Source organism: Alosa alosa, chromosome 18 (assembly GCF_017589495.1).
Source record: "Alosa alosa isolate M-15738 ecotype Scorff River chromosome 18, AALO_Geno_1.1, whole genome shotgun sequence".
NCBI lineage: Eukaryota > Metazoa > Chordata > Actinopteri > Clupeiformes > Clupeidae > Alosa > Alosa alosa.
Window position 1 is genome coordinate 16350935 of NC_063206.1, and position 17574 is coordinate 16368508.

The 17574-nt window shown below is 42.1% G+C and overlaps 1 protein-coding gene across 30 annotated transcripts in view; it reads right to left on the reverse strand.

Moving 5' to 3' along the window:
• The window catches only part of LOC125312111 (neurexin-1a-like), a 279994-nt gene that overhangs the window by 181727 nt on the left and 80693 nt on the right, over nt 1-17574 (reverse strand). For 22 of the 30 annotated variants that reach the window (XM_048270695.1, XM_048270694.1, XM_048270660.1 and 19 more), the window contains 3 exons: nt 8678-8979; nt 6417-6440; nt 5048-5209 (listed from right to left, as the gene is read on the reverse strand). In XM_048270695.1, coding sequence (XP_048126652.1) covers nt 5048-5209; nt 6417-6440; nt 8678-8979 — 488 coding nt within the window. Of the gene's footprint in view, nt 1-5047; nt 5210-6416; nt 6476-8677; nt 8980-17574 lie in introns of those variants that run through there. The other 8 variants (XM_048270688.1, XM_048270687.1, XM_048270686.1 and 5 more) reach the window with 2 other exon arrangements.

A 17574-nucleotide genomic window follows, 5' to 3' on the forward strand; every position in this document is an offset into this window, starting at 1 on the left:
CTTGGACCCCATCACGCAAGGGCCAATGCAGAAGAGCGTGCATATGCCTCTGGATTCATGGAGGATTCAAATATGCACCCAAAAAGCCCCCATCTAATGTGCCGGAAAATCATACATTAGTAAACAACTTGACCCAAAAAGACGGGAGTATTTGAAGAAATAAATAATATTCATGTTTTATTTACATTTTAAAATGGAGTGAGTCATCAGGGCGGTAAAAGCAGAAACTGGTCTCTGCAGAAGCACCAGATGAGGTAAAGTGTCAAAATAAGAAGGCCAGCCTCCGAAAGGGTCTGACTTTGTGCCATCATGACAGGCTCTATATTTGACTCCGTCCCAAACCACTGAATTAGCTGAGAGCATGACAGTCATCCGCCAGGCTCATGTGGCATGGAAAACATACACACACACACACACACACACACACACACACACACACACACACACATGTGCACAGGCAAACACACTTACCTACAGACACACTGGCAGACCCATATTGACACATGCACGCACACGCAAGCCTATCTGCACACCTGCACACCTGGGCCCCTGCACATCACCAGCCATAAGCCAGAGACTCCACACTGGAGATGCTATCAATCTCAGAGCTGCTACAAAGAAAACGCTGTGGGTGTGAACATCCCATGCCCTGGTGCATCCTCATCAAACACATGAGCACACACGAGCACACGCACACACACGCACACACACACACACACACACAGACTTATACATATAAACACACACCCACACACACACACACACACCCACACACACACAAACGCACGCACGCACACCCACACAAACACACACACACCCACACCTACTCACTCACTCACTCACTCACTCACACTCACACACACACACATACACACACACACACTTTCATACTGTGTTACTGTGTTCCATCCTAAACACTAAAGGCTTCAGGTTAGACCATCTGTCCATGATGATGATTAGAGGATCCCTGAGCCAGTGCAGCTGGCCCCTATCGTGCGTGTGCATGGTCCAATCTGGAACCCTGTGGGGTCCCCTAATTGAAAGGGACATTCCTGAAGAACAGATTACTATCTCTTCGCCTCTCCACCATCCCACTCGTCCCTAAGAAACCCTTTATTGTCCCAATCCAGTTACCATGCATACAGCAACAAGACCCAAACAACACAGGGACACACAATGCATTATGACACTGTGAAACAAAATAACAACACACAATAACACTAAACCTCCCGAACCAAGAACAGCTTTGTGATAGTGCTCGGCCATTGTTGCGATGACAAAAGGGGGGACCGCAGCATGGAGTAGGTGCTGCGCGGGGACACAGGAGTGTGATTATGTGTAATACAAATTGGAGTATTCATGAGCGGAGAATGAGAGCCCCTGACCTCTGCTTGCTGGACGGCGATAAGAGGCAATCCAAACAAGCTCGCACCGCGCCCCCGGTGATTGACACGCTTCGGGGAGGCACGCGGTGCGTTTTTGTGAGCATTGATCCAGGCGGTGCCTCCGCAACTGAAGGCTGCACAATGGCGTCGAGACAAAAGGCACTCCGCCGCCGTTACGCTAATCACGGCAAAACACGAGCGCAAAGACGTTGGCTGGCTTTTGATGTTATAACAATTACGGCTTATTAAAAATTGATGATGTGCGTTCCAGTAACATATGGGGGATTGTCTGGGGCTGGATGAATATCCGCCACCCTGCAAAAAACACTCCACTCTTTTCTTTTTGGGAGGTTGAATAATGTGAGAAGCAGAACTGTCAGTAATCCACTTTGGCAGGCTTTGTAAACTGAAAACTGAATTAAGTGCTCTGGGTGGACTCCCAACCATCCCTGAAAGACTCAACAGACTGCCGAGAGAGCATTATTCTTACCTCCCCACACGGCCCTCTCAGGTTTATGGCTTATTTTCATTGGCCAAGACGGCCCTGATGCTGCATTAGTGTTCATTATCGGTCTATTCCCATAATTAACTAATCCACATTGTTTTCTGTGAAAGCCTCTCACTTAATGTAAACTGAAATATTGACACCTTCAACCATTGGGACATGGCAAATGACTTTAACTGGGTCTTGTACTTGCAATTAAAATGCATTCAGAGTACAAATGCATGCATTATTTTGTCATGGCTGCTTTATATGTAACCCAGATCCACATCAGCTCCCTGGTAATGATGAAATCATCCCTGTAAGAATGTGAGAGGCTGCAGACGAGGATCACCTTGATGAGCAGCAATGAGATGCAGGAGGCTTTTAGCCATTCTGTTAGTTTCCCGGTCCGGAGCCGCCATATACACAGATCACAGCTTTAAGACAGAATTTATGTCCTTTCCACACCAGACAAAATGGGTCAAAAATAAGAGAAATACAAGCAACCACCCCCCCACCCCCTTCTGCCCTCTCTTCCTGTTCTCTCAACTGACAGGGTTTGCATCCACCTGAAAACAGGGACATGTCCCCTGGGAGCATATTAGCATTAGGCATGAAACTGTATCAGGGAGCCTATCTCACTCTGCAAAAAAGGGGGTTAAGATAGACACCAGCACAGCATGCAGCGCCTCGCATGTGCATTACATTAGATGTGCTAGTAATAATTACTGTTTGTACTTGATGGACAGGAAATAGACTTGTGACACCACAGGCACTAACCACACAACCAAGAGAACACACTCTAGTTCATCCAAAACAAACCAGAAAAGGGACTCAAAGTGCTAAATACAGGAATTATCCTTTAACACACTAAAAAGAAACAACTGAATGAATATCTGCCAAATCACAGACATTTGATCAAGTCACACAGACATTTGGATCTTAGTGTTAGAGGGGCAGAAAAAAGGGGCCCCAGTCTGCAGTACAGCTTTAGTCACCGAGGCTGGAGGCACAACAGACGCTGCCAATAAAGGACGATCAATGCAGAGGAAGAGCAGTAGTGTGTGTTTGTGTGTGTGTGTGTGTGTTGTGTGTGTGTGTGTGTGTGTGTGGGGGGGGGCACCTTTTCAGAGCCCAAGGAGATTGGCTGGAGCCAGGGCTATGGCTGGAGTTCCTCTCTCTCTCCCCCTGCAGCCAGTGGAGCCCAATGCCATGCTCATTTGTCTTCAACCCCTGGGTCTCTGACATCAGGGCCATTACATCTGCGGTGTTTCATCATCAAAGCAGGGGGAAAGCAGGGCACATGAGACCTGGTGGTTTGCAGACATGTGCTGAAACACAGCACGGGCGCGGCCGACTCAACTGTGGCCCCGGGAACACGCGATCAATCAGAGACAGGGCTCGGCGCTCCCCCCGATCATAACTCTCACGTCGTCAGGATTGAGGAGGCTGAATACGGAGCGATGTTGAGTCGGGCTGAGCCGTGCGGATTTCTGAGCCGACCGGGGGCTCGGTCTCGAGCAGAGGTGAGGGAGAGCTCACAGTTCACCGTGGCCACTCTAGAGAGAACTACTGTACGCTCAAAGGTCGGTAATGCGCTGAGACATTGACTTGCTGTGGCTTAGCTATTCTACTGAGCTGAGCGCTCTGAGCCACTCACGCACAAAACCTCCTTGCGCACCTGAATTTACAGACAAATAACACGAAGCCCTCAAGATTATTTCCAACTATGTACGTAATCTAAAATGCCCTGACTGTGTAAGGCTGTTGTGAATAACCCTCTTAAAAATGGCCATTCATCGAACAGCAGAGGACCGTGCGATCTGAATGGCACCCTGAGTGGCTTAGCCTTGGAGAGCAGAGGCTGCAAGGCTGATAGTTGTGTGCAGAGTGTGTGCTCGTGCTCTCCCTATGCTCTGCAGAAAGCCATTGCACTCACGTCCACTAACAAGCTGAGTCCTAGCAAACCTGTTACCACCAAGCTGCCTAATAACATCTTTTTTTTTTTTTTTTGCACAAGTTTGAGGAGAACATTCATTTGGGCTGGAGATAATACAGCATGTAGGACACAAAGGATAAGAGGAACAGGGAGAGGTTTCTGTCGTCCTCTTCCTCGAGGAAGGAAGGACGATTGAGGCTATCTGAGTTTGGAAATGAAAAGAGAAAAGAACAGAAATATGTGCATAGGTCGCTCTTCAAAGACTCTTACTTTGCAGGGAAGCCAACCTCTTCCCAGGTGGCTGCTGACGTGGAGGGCCATTTTTTTTCCCAGGTCAGAATTCCCATTAAGTGGCCTGATGTAACTTTAATGCCACACGTATTAAAATATAATAGTGTGTCGAAAATGGAAAAAAGCACCAAAAGAGACAGAGTGAGCGAGACAGAGAAAGAGAGGAAGCGAGAGAGAGAGAGAGAGCAAGAGAGAGAAAGAGAGAGAGAGAGAGAGAGAGAGAGATGGAGTACAGACCATGATTGCAGCTCACTGGATTTTTTCCAACACTTGCTGCTTGGACTTGCCTGAGCTTCCCTCCCAGTGCCTTGTGCGGACGGCCTCGCTCCTGAAATATTTTGCTTCATCTACTGTGGGGCAAAAAGCAGTGCTCTCTCTACAGTATCTCTCTCTTCGACCCTGACAGAGTCAGTGTGTGTCCCATGTCTGTTTCTCGCCTCATTTGACACACATTTTATGACATTGCCATTAACACAAAGTAATGAGCCCGAAACGCCGTCAGTGCTTAAAAACATTTGTTATGACATTCATTGCTGTTTTTGCACCAGAATACAGATGTTGCTGAGCAGGGCACTCTATGGCCTCTTTGGGATTTCGCTAATTACAGTTTGAGTCAATCTATCCATTCTGTATTAATGTTAGTGAACATATTGGGGCCTATTACCAATGGAGGTGCAGTTCATTTAAAAAATATATTTTATATTGGCAGAAATAATCTGTGCCATCTATGCTGATGGCAAAGGTGTGATCAGACATTTCAATGATGGCATTTTATTTGATGTAAAGACGTATTCAGCAAACACAATGATTCTCACAATGATTCTCTAACCTAAATGTGTGTGTGTGTGTGTGTGCGTGTGTGTGTGTTTCTTTGCGTGGCCATCTGTGCAAGTGTTAAGTACACACATCCTCTTGAGGCACACCCAAACCCAGAAGCAAGGTGTTTACCTCCTTCAGGCAACCCATAAAGTTGTTGCTAACAGGAGATCCAGGCAAGTCGGCTGTGCTAGGACTGCCTCCAACATAGAAAAAGTCGTCGGAGCCTAGCATGGTGTAGTCCTCTTGTGTATATCCAGTGGTGGTCAGTATTCCATCCACGGATATTGTGACCTAAACAACAAAGCACAGGGAAAGGACACGCTATACTCCAGTAGGCTACTCAGTGCAGTCCGGCTTTCTGATTTTGCCCTCTTTGTGCCTGAGGCCTGCTTCCTGTCTATCTCGTATCTGGTTTGTAATTTTGGTCTGAAACCCATTTTCATGTCTGTTTCAAAGAGATTATTATTTTTTTCTTGTCTTTGCATTATTTTGTCCAGTTTGGGATTACTTTGTGGACTGCAAGCCCATATGAGAACCTAATTATTCTGGTTAAAAGAAGTTAATAGATTGCCCAGTGTTAGTATTCGCCCTGCTGCGATTAAAAAAAAGAAATTTTGCAGACACAAAAATGGTGTTAGTAAAGTTCTGTTAGTTAGTTACTGTATGCTAGGGGTTTGTCATTAGTAAGTTTAGCTAGTTAGCTCTCTACAAAAGAAATGAAAACAAATGCATGCTGTAGTGTTAGAGTGGAAGCACAAGCATTTTGAAGCACAAACACACTTTGCATTTGGTTAATAGTTTGTTTTCAGGTGCTCTGAAGACGACATGCTATTCTCTCTCTTTTTTTTCTTTTTGATGCATGGACACAAAAAGAAAAAAAAGACCAAGAGTTTATGTTAGTTGAAGGAAAAATAGACATTTTCCACATGGTGTCAGGGACAAGCAACAACACATGACTTGTGCCAAAAAACAAAACAAAAAGGCAGGACTCAGAAACCACAAGAAAAAAGAAATAAATGAAAATCAATAAACAAGCCACCAGAGACAATCACGAGTTTCATGTGACAACCATGACAACGAATGAGCAGCTGAACAGCCACAGTGCACATTCTTGAATGCATGCCATGCAAAGTGAATGGAAATCAAAACTGGCTGAGCCCAAAGAACAGTTGGTCAGCCAGCCAGGAGAGGACCCTCCTTGTAAACCACTGCTTGGTGCAAAAGGCTCGAAACGATGCTCCTAAAAAAAGGTGGGTCACAACTCAATTGGAAAGGAAAACAAAAACAAAAACAGTGAAACAAGGAAGGAGAAACCAACGGATGAGAAGAGAGAAAAAACTAAAAGAGGAGTCGAAAAAAGTAAGCAGAAGAGTACCAACCGCAGTTCCCCTTTTTTTGTTAATGACGTCTACAGTGAAAAGAAAGAAAGGAAACACACGGCAAACCCAAACTAAGAAACAATTAGAATGATATCTACCGAACAATGTAGTTTGTTTACCATAGCGTGTCCAATGCCTGAATGCTTTGTGGAAAAGGGGGGAGAAAGGAAATTAAAAACTGTGAACAGAATAACGATTGTTACTTAAAAAAGATATGATGGTTACTACAGAGGTTAGTACATTGTTAAAAAACGTCAAAAAATATATAGGTTAGTAGAATGACACATTCCATGAATGACGTTAGTTGTTTTGCTTTTCCAAAGCATGTTAGTAACACATAGGAGAAAAAAGGGCAAAATAAGTCTATACAAGAAAAAAGCTGGTCAAATGAACTTCTAGTGCAGCCCCACAGACGGGGCCAGCACTGAGATCTATGACTCGGTCTGTGTGCACAGAATGACAGGACGTCTTGTGCCCAGTGAAAGGACTGCTCAGTAAGACTCAGCATTTCACAAGCTCCCAAAAGTCCAGCCCCCAGCAGAGTACATGACTGACAGACATCAGAGAGAAGAGAGGACGACGAGACGGGAGAAGGCCTAAAGCACATCAGGTGACCCTCTTTAACGAAAGTCTCTCCATTTTTTTTTTTTCTTATTTCTGTTTTTTGATCATTCTCCAGTTTATTTTTGTTTTATGTCAGCGATTGAGAGGTTTGCAGTGTGGACCAATCTAGCCATATCTTGACAATTCGCTGCTCCTATACAGTACCTGCTTTACGGTCAAAGTGATGAACTTTAGGTGCACTTTACTGCAATGAGAGAAAGCAAAGAAGAGCCCTAACACAGGATGGAAGGAATGAAGACTTTCCCCCATTTGGCATGCATTCCCTAAATGCACACTCAGTTTTTCCTAAAACAGCTCAGTAATGTTATCCAAATCCATTCAGACATTTGAGTTTAAACAGTCACACAGACTATGAACAGGAACACCTCTAGAAGTCTAGGTCTAGAAGTCTTAGTTCTACTACCTAGATGCTATGGTACGTAGCATTGCAAGTCATTATCAACAAATGTCTGCTACAATTTCCAAAAACAAACCACAACAAAAGAAAATCCCTAAGAGATATTTCACAGCTAAGACCTGAAGGTCAATAGAGCACCTCTGTTAATTACAGTGAGAAATAAGGTTGCTGATGAGCAGTTGTGGCCTCTGTTCGCAATCATGGCACTGCTGCAATTATCAGTGTTGAGCAGCTGGCTAGACTGTCAAGCCATCAGAGGGAAAATGAAAATAAAGATATGGCCACTCAATTTCAGACACTGAACTGTGTCAGCCTCATAGATATTGGGATGTCTGTTCGTGGAGACACATGGATACATCTCTTGCCACGACAGTGTAGACAATAAACCTTGTTACTTTGCTAGTTAAGTCAAACTTACTGCAGCTCATTTGAAAGTTGCAGCCTACCACAAATCAATCAGAAATGTAAAACCTACATTACTGAAATTCAGGAAACTATTCAATAGACCACATATGTTAATATCTAAGTAGTGAAACAATAAACATGGTTTATTGAAACCATCATCATTAATCTATTTAATCAGAACTGAGAGTACCGCTAAAAGACTTTCTGGTATGAAATTATACTTAGGACTCCCTACAACTCAGAATGGTGTGTCAAGGGTTGGACATTATACAGAAATAATGTCCTGCTGAGCTAGTGTCCATCACTACAGACACTGACTTGCACCCATTGCTGCGCACTGAGACACATTAGGAAATCACTTAATATTAAAATGGTCAGCCACTAGCTTTGCATCTAAATATTTTTCTTAAATACATGCAAACATGTATACCTGCCTTAATTGTTAATTGTAATGGACTGTCTATTTACTGTCAGCAGAACACAATAAAGTTCAAACGAGCAGAACTCTAGAAGTGTACACATGTATAATCAGGTATTGCCTAGAAGAATTGATAAAATAAAGTATTTGTTCCAGAGTACTGCTTATTTGAAGGTGATTTAAATCTGATGTTTTGTTTGTTTTTATTGCTTTGCTTGCTTGTGTGTTTGTTTGTTTATTTATGAGGTCGATCTGCACAAAAAAACTGACTTGCTGTTGCTATTGATGTGGCAAGGATAAGAGACAAAGAGGTAGGCAGCAGATCCAGAGATGTTCCTGCTCATATTCTGCCATTTTTGTTTTGTCTTCATTGCTTATGTGAAATGTCAAACAAAATTTCACAATAGCTTCAATGTTGAATAGACAGACAAAACATTTGTTTTTTTATAGGTTCAGTTTGGTGACTGTTCCAGTGTTAAATTTTCTTAAATTTACTCCTTAATTTCAACCTCTTCCGCAACCTTCTGTACTGTTACCTGACGAAGATTCCTTGTTACTTTGACATCATGCCAATCATTGTCATTAAATTTCCCATTGACTGGCTCCACCAACGCTTCAAAGGCCCCGGAACCCAAATTAATGACGAGCGAGACCGCCCCGTTTTTCAGTGCCAGATTGACATAGTCTGCCGATTTGCCCGTGTGGAGCATCAGTCCGTTCCTTTGGAGGGTTCTGAACGAGAGCGTGATTTCGTCGCTGCTGCTTTGAATGGGGTTCAGGGACAAGTCGTAGCAGAAGTATTCCGATCCTTTGAAGGTTGCAACATATTCTTCCTTGCCTGGATAAGAAGACACAAAGAGAGAAAGAAAAGAGAGATAGCTGAGTTTCTTACAAAAAAGAACCATAAAACAGTATTTGCATCTATTTAAAATAAACAGTTTACAAGAGCAAAGATAACCAAGGTTGAAAATAACCCTTTCACCTAGACTTGCAAGAGCATTGAAGCAACATTCAGTGTAAATACAATGACAATTCACACGTGGGGATGCATACATGTTTGAACCCGAAACCTTCCTACAGTCTCTCCATCACTGAAGCTCAGCGGTGCTCCCAGGAGCCCCAAGGTGAAACACAATCGCTCTGGGTCTTCAACCACAACCACAGCCTCAGTAACGATGACTTCGGCGACTGCCATCTGTAAACAGCTTTGCACATGCCAAGACATAACCCCTCCGGTGCACAGCCGTCGAGCTCAGCGCAAACGCACGACGTGCCGAGTGCTTTCCGCTTGATGTCTCTTCCCACAAAGCGGATTGTTTACCTTATCTGGCACCATTGTGTGCTTGAATGAGAGGTATAATGCCGGAGGCAGTTTCCAGGGTCTTACACTGTATTTACCCACAACTTGCCCATTAATCTCAAGCAATACAAGTCTGCTTACAAAGGGAGGGAGAGAAAGAACAATTACGCATAATTTGCGAAAAAAATGCATTTGACACCACAAGAGCCCCATTTCTCACAAGGTAACCATTCTATTTGTGTGGTGGCAGAAGCTGGCCATTGTGGTTTTGTGTTTTGGACGGTTATGCACACACAGTGTGTGGTCATAATTTCAGTAGGACTAAACAACTGCTCTCTGAGCGGCACTGCAGCGCTGGGCGTTGGGTTAAATTTGTGGGTTTGACATTGCATTGTTCGTCAACTCTCAAGGAGACCTCATTAAAATAAGCAGCTGTCTGTGGTGCCGTAAACTAGAACATGTAAACATGGCGGATGTGTGTTATAAACTAGCAACAACATCTGCTGAAGCTCTTCTGTCTGCCTGGGGGGACAAGGGCTCACAGCATAATACTGGGCACTAAGCTAAAACACACACACACACACAGAGACCCACACAGACAGACCCACATAGACACACACACACACACACACACACACAAACATGCTCACAGTTTTATTAGCATGAATAAACAAATCTGGAGGGGGAAAAAACATAATACCAAAACAAATCCAAGGTCAGCTGAATCCAGATGAATGACAGTACTATCTGCTAACAAAAGAGGTTATCCAATCCTAGGTACAATAGGGATCTCAACAAGAAACAGTGAACATGGGTTAGATAAGACAGACTGAGGTGTATTTATGGGCAACTCTTAACTTTGTACTTGGCTGTCCAAGTGATTGATCACCGTCAATATGACTGACAGATGTCTGCCAAGGCTACATCTTCCCCAAACCCCTTCCATCTGATTTTATCTAAACCTCTCTCCCTTGCATGCACGCCATCTCTATTGCCTTCTCTCTCTCTCTCTATCTATCTCTCTCTCCCATACCCATACACACACACGCACACTCATTCATTTTCAGGGCTTTTTTGCTCAGTCCACTGCACTGCAGCCAATCAATACTGTTAAAGACTGCAGCCTGCGCCGTGGCACATATTGTGGGTTTATCTATACGTATCTGTGTGTGTGTGTGTGTGTCTGTGTGTGCAGTCAAACATATTGTTCCTATTCAGTCGAATCAGTGGCTGGCTACTTCCAGAGCTGTCTATCCAATAGGAAGCAAGGCATACGAGTCCTCTCATTAGTCTGATAATGTGACTGTGGAAACGTGCTGATGCCCTCCAAGACATCAGGGCCCTTTGGCGGATGCTCTTGCATAGATGAGAACAGCGTTATCTCCATGCTACGGCCGAGCTAAACGCTATCTCGGTCACGTGGATGGAATTGGCAGCGATCTAAGAGGATATTATAATAGGAGCAGCTCTAAGAGCAATAGAGGGCTGACCTCTCGGGTCAGCAATGTTGCTGTTAAAGGCTATTCCAAATGCGCTTTCAAAATCAAACATGCAAGTCTCGGACTCTCCAGAACAACATCAGACAGACTTTATAATTCCCTCCGTAAATGGAAAGCGCCACTCTGAAAAATGGCATTTCTGAATGAACATGCACACTCTGTTTGGGTTCATTATGTCCTCTCAACTGAAACTACCCCTTTCGCCATATCGATTAATGTTGATTGCTATTTAATAACACCCATAATTATAAGTGGCAGTTGCTTTTGCTGGTAATTAATGAACTGGTTGGATTTGTGCACCTGTGGTTCAGGAGATAGCACATGTATTGATTGGGCCGAGGTTGTAAAATTACCGACTACTCAAATCCAATTACAGACAGAAAAATGGGACACGGTTACTGTGGCGCATGGCATTTGAGTGCCAGAGCACAGCAAAACACGAGGCAGAATATTTGCTCTCCGCTGCTTGTGAGGGCACGGCGACAGCGTCGGCGTCCACGACTCCTGACAGTCACTCATTACCAAGTACAAAGTGACGAGCAACGAGATGTCAACAGCGTGGGCCACCACTGTTGCTAAAGGTTGAGGTCAAGGTGTGACACTAACAAGACGGTTGAGTCATCTTCTAGGTCACGCTCACATAAACTGGACAGAGATGTCACTGCCTTTCATGGCTCCGCTGTAGGAAGGCTGCCCAATATAATCAGTGCTTCACACCGCTTCCAAATATGCAATATGCATTTCAAGACGCCTTCTGATGACTAAGTCCTTTATGTAACCAACAACCTACAGGTCTTCCTGAATTTGATTTTTAATTTATTCAGACAATGAGAGATTGCACTATTGCATGAATGCAATGAAAAGACAAAAACAGCAATATTGGATGGATGCTTAAACAGAATAATTTGACAGCAAATTCACCTGAAAAAAACACCTGAACACCACAAGTAAAGCAACTTTCAATACAAATTTAAAAAGAGGCTTCGTGAGCTGCTTAGGGTTTTTAAAGAGGATTTCACTGTTATCTGACAGCCGACACATCTGATCAGGATCATTCTAGTCAGTGACTGAAGACAGATGTTTTGTTCTTCGTAGTGATGGGGACGAGACCGCCTATGCCGAGTCCGAGACAAGACCGAGTCTTTGAAGGGTTGAGACCGTGTCGAGACCAACTCCGTTGGTTTTCAAATACAGTCGAGTCCAAGTCAAGACCGAGTCTTTGAGGAAGCAAATCCGAGTCGAGACCGAGTCCTTTAGGAGTCGAGACCAAGACCATAAAAACATGTCAATTTTCATATTCATGATTTAATATCACCCCAATTAATAATCAACAGTTAGGCCCAGGCTTGCAATTTCACCATTTTAGGGGCAAGGCCACTTGGCCTTCAGTTGGGCATATTTGGTGGGGGGCACAAAGGCCACATGTCAGGGCACCAAGGCCAAAGTTAACTATACAGTAGTAGGCTATAAAAATAATCAAAGTGGTATTTAGCCTATTCACAGCAGTAGACCTGCATCACTGTATGAAACATTACAAAAACATGAAACATGACATATTACATAGAACTGTAAATCATCTGATCATCTAATATTTAGATGTCTAGGCTATATTTAATATTTATATTTATTTTATATTTGGCCTGTTATGGAATCATGTATTGAACAATTTAAGCACAGCTCAGCTTTAAGAAACTCAAATAGCCTAGATGCATGCTTAGCATTTTTTGATCACTAAGACTCCTTTCACAAACTCTTACTCAGCTGTATATCCTCTGATTTTAATATTTACCTATATCTAGGCAATATTTGTAACATTTATTTTGTATTTGGCCTGTTATGAAATCATGAAGAACGATTTAAACACATTTTGAAACCTAAAGACCAAAGTTGGAGACATGAATGTAGACCTTGCTGCAGATTACATTTTTAATTTAACCGGAATACTCTGGAACGGCTTACTGTACAGGGGACTGCTTTATTTCTGGTAAGGTCTGCTGTTTATTCTGATATATGGTTTGTCATGTGTTGAACTAAGGGTTCGTGAAGTGTTCCACCGAGATGAATGGGTAGGGAAGATGGGTATAACACCTTATGTAGACGTTATGATTAAATCTAATTATATTATTTACTTTTCTTGAAAGTTTAATGAATGTTGATATTCAAATAGTTTAATGGCTGTGTATAGGTAGATATTTGACGATAACTGAAAGTTGGAATGGCTCTAATGTTTGCTAGCAGTTATGCTAAGATTTTTAACTATGCTAACCATGCTACTTAGCTAATGTTTTATAGCAGTGCTAGCAATGCTAACATGCTAACCATGCTACTTAGCTAGCTTAGCTAACGTTTTCTAGCAGTTTTGATTAACATGTTAACTATGTCAGCAATGTTAACTATGTTAACCATGCTACTTAGCTAACTTAACTAACATTTTCTAGCAGTTTTGCTAAACATGCTATATATGCTAGCAATGCTAACAATGTTAACCATGTGACTTAGCTAACCTAACTTATCATTTTTAGTAGTTATGCTAACAATGTGCCTTAGCTAGCCTAGCTAATCATTTTTAGTAGTTATGCTAACTATGCTAATTAGCATGCTAACAATGTTAACATGCTAACTATGCTAACCATGTGACATAGCTAACTTAGCTAATCATTTTTAGCAGTTTTGCTTAAAATGCTAACTAGCATGCTAACAATGTTAACATGCTAACTATGCTAACCATGTTAACCAGCTACAGTGGGTAGGAGTCATAGTTGATGACAAGTAACAGTTACAATGGCTGAACAGTTAAAAAGTTCAGTAGTTTAAAGGGTTAAATTGTTTAATAGTGAAATATTGTAGTGAGGACTTTTATTTTGAAACAGAGGAAGCAGTTGAACAGGATGTGTAGTCTTAATAGGGCCTGGCAGTTGATCCAGGTGGCCTGAACACCTGCCATAGGATTCTAATAGGGAGGGAAAGTGAAAACCAGTGCCCCAAGTGGTTGCGTTCCTATCGAAGAGCAGCTCCAATGTTAAGTCCCATAGACCTATTTTTTTAAAAATACTGTGAAGCCAAATCAGCGATCTTATCCACCAAAAATATTTGTCAGTGTCTATACAGTAATAATCTTCTAACTGTGAAAATGTCAGACCATATTTTGCCTTATTTAAAAAAAGCGAAATTGCTCCTTTTGTTTCATAAGCGAACTACAAAAAAAGCCACATTGACTTTATCCTTCGACGTTACTCACGGTAGCATGGTTTGTTTATTAGCCTGGTTAGCATTGCCACTTAACACTTACTGCCAGCTCTTCATGTGAGTAGAAGCACAACACCAGTTATCCAGACATAAAGGTTATCACCACGGGTTTACATTACCTTCGTTATTACAAAAATATGTAAGCCAGTTAAGCAAATTGCTGTATTGATCAGTTAGAGATTAAGCCCAAACCTGTGACGTCACATGCAACTGTAGTTTGTTATCACCATGTTACGAGAAAAACTCAAAACAATTCAACTGATCCTAAAAATAAGGTATGACCACTTGAAGCAATAGTGGTGACCCCAGTGCCTAACATATGGAAGGAATTAAATTAAGATCCCAATGTGCACCGAGATTTTTTTTTTTCTAAAAAAATCCCATCCCTCCGCTAAACTCTAGGAACGCAACCACTAGATGGCGATGATATTACTTTCCCTCCCTATAGCTTAACGGCCGTATTATGATGTCACAATCGGCAATGTTAAGTCTATGGGGATTTTAAAAAGTTTTTTCTTTAATAGTTTAAAAGTATAAAAGTTTCAAAGTTGAAAAGACATAGCAGCTTGGTCTGTTTGAATACCTACGTTACAAAGTTTGAATGAAGTTTCTAAGTTAAACTGTTCAAGAGAATTGCGTATGTTGTTGTACGTTGTTGACTTGGAAAAACAGTACAGTGCATTTTCATGCACTGTAATAAGACGTCTCCGGAATTTAAATAGAGGGGATGCATCCCCTCTAACAACACAGAACCTGTATATTATACAGTACAGCTTGCTTCTTTGGCTGTTTCTGTAAGTCACCCAAAGCACTCTGCATGTCAGTGACTGACAATCTGTAAGTCAAGTTCAATATTAAACTTGACACAGAAAACAAACCACCTCTCGTCACTTGCTGACTAACTGTGCTGTATCAATGTGTGTCAGCTGATCAGCTGTATTTAGTAGATGTTCTATTAAAAATGTCCTCCTCCTCCTCTACCACAGGTTGACCTGACATCTTTGTGCTCACTACACAGGTGATAATGGCAAACAATTGTCAAAGGTCAGGGAAGACAACCTGGTGAGAAAGGGAGACATTTACATACGGATGACCCTTAGGGTGCTGGCATTTTTCTGACACAATCCATTATGGAGACAAAAATAGGGCGCATCAACACTGCCCTCTTTTACTGACACTCCAAAGCAGATCCTACAGCCGTCCTTTGTCAGCCATCACTTTCACGCCATCTCTTTTTCACACTCTCTCCTTCTCCCTTTCCCTCCATCTCTCTCTCTCTCTCTCTCTCTATCATGTCAAGTCACACCTCCATCTTAGAACCCCCTTTCCTCCACTCTCAGAGAAGGAGAGCTTTCTCCCTTCCACTACCGCAGCTTGTGCTCAGGTTCAGGGGAAGTTCAGCATGCTAACATTTGGGGATATCTAAGAGAAGGTGATCAAGAGCTGCACAGACAAGACAGAAAGCATGAAAAGGAAATGGGAAAAAGCTAGGTATAAATGCACAAAGCATTCACAGAGCATCCACATTAGTTTCTTTCTATCTTTTTTAAAAATTCTTATTTGGTGCATCATCCTCCCTCCTGTTTACCCCCATCTCAGTATTTCTCTCCAGCATTCACATGATTGACAGACTATTACAATGATAGGGGTGTTAATGTCAGGCAGCCTCTCTAAGCTGTTTACATCATGGGGAAGAGGTAGCCTTTTTTAGAGTGCTGCCTCCTCTGAGGTATCCTTTATTAATGGTGACCTTCGCATTTTCTGTAAAAGAAAACAGCAGAGAGGAAACATCTCAAATTTATCTGAGCTGTGGGATACTGTAGATATATTTCCCCTCAATTATGTACTGTAGGCACAGGGTGGGTATCCCTCAATTATTCATTAATGTTGGCATCAAAACAAAGCCAGAACCAAAGCATGAGTTTAATGAAGATACAAATCAAACTAATGTCTCCTCAACTCCAAAACAAAACAGCCTGAATACTTCAAGGCAAAGGAAAAGACACCCTGCACCACACAGACACGAATATCATGCACACAGACACATATGCACACGTACACGCGCACGCGCATGCGCACACACACACACACACACACACACACACACACACACACACACCTAGAGCCATTGTGCGCCAAATCTCCCCATTAGTCATGCTGAGAAATATGACTGTGGATGCCTCCCTGGAGGACAGTTTTATATGCATGCAAAGGTGTTACTGTGTGCCACTCCAATCAACATGAAATACAAACGTGACCTTGCTTCAAAGGCAAACTATTAGTTATCATAGCACAATATGGATACAATATGGACACCCCTTACAAAATATGTATAATGGGTGTTTATGAATGCATAAACTGGATAATGTATAGCTTCTCTCTGAAACACTCCATGTGGATGTATCTTGTCAGTTTGTTTGGATACATTAGTGTGTGTGTGTGTGTGTGTGTGTGTGTTACAGTTTTTTTCAATCGCTAAAAAGCGCTTACCCATACTTCAGATACTTTTTCTAAACTCTTAACACAGACTCACACCTACAAAACACAATTGGCCAAATGGATAATTTTCTTCTCAAAAACACATTTTGTTAAATATATACTAACTCTTCATTTCCATACAGAACACATCTTTCTCTGCACACACCAACTTTACCAAAACACTGGAAATCTGACTCAAAATGAAATTATTCTGTCAAAGAATAACACTTGTTTTCACTTAACAAGGTACATGCAGTCAATCAAAGTACACCAGGTTTCAAAATACTGGCTATTGTTGACATTACAAAAACTGCATAGACTTGTATGTTCCAGTTTTACAGGTATTTGCATGCAAAACATGCTATCCACCGTTTTTACACTAAATTTCTTGGTTGGGAACTGTATGTCCACTTGTAATGTTCACATTCAAAAGCATTCCAGTAAAAAGCAAATCCGTTTTTTCCCTTTACTGTTTACAGGTACAGTAGAAATACTGTTTACAGTATGATAGAACAGAAAAAGTTTTACAGTATTGCTTACAGTGAACAAAATATCCATGAAAACACATAAAAAGCTGAACAAAAACAACAGCAAAAGCCCAGATAAAAGGGGATAAAAAAAATAACACAAAATGACTGTATCTAATCTCTGCGATCTTCAGAGTTAGGCCACATGTTTTCATCAACATCGCATCTGATCAGATCTGATGCCCCTGGGATAAAACCATTTGGAAGCAGAGCAGAAGCAGAGGTTTTTATACTGTATCTAAGGTTTGGAATATTGTGTTTGCTATTGTGGGATGTTGTGTGTTACAGTTTTTCTCGATCGTTTTGATACCTGTGTCAACTCTGAAATCACACTCTCAAAACAGTTAACACCCGTGTCTGAACAAAAGCACTCTGGACAAAAT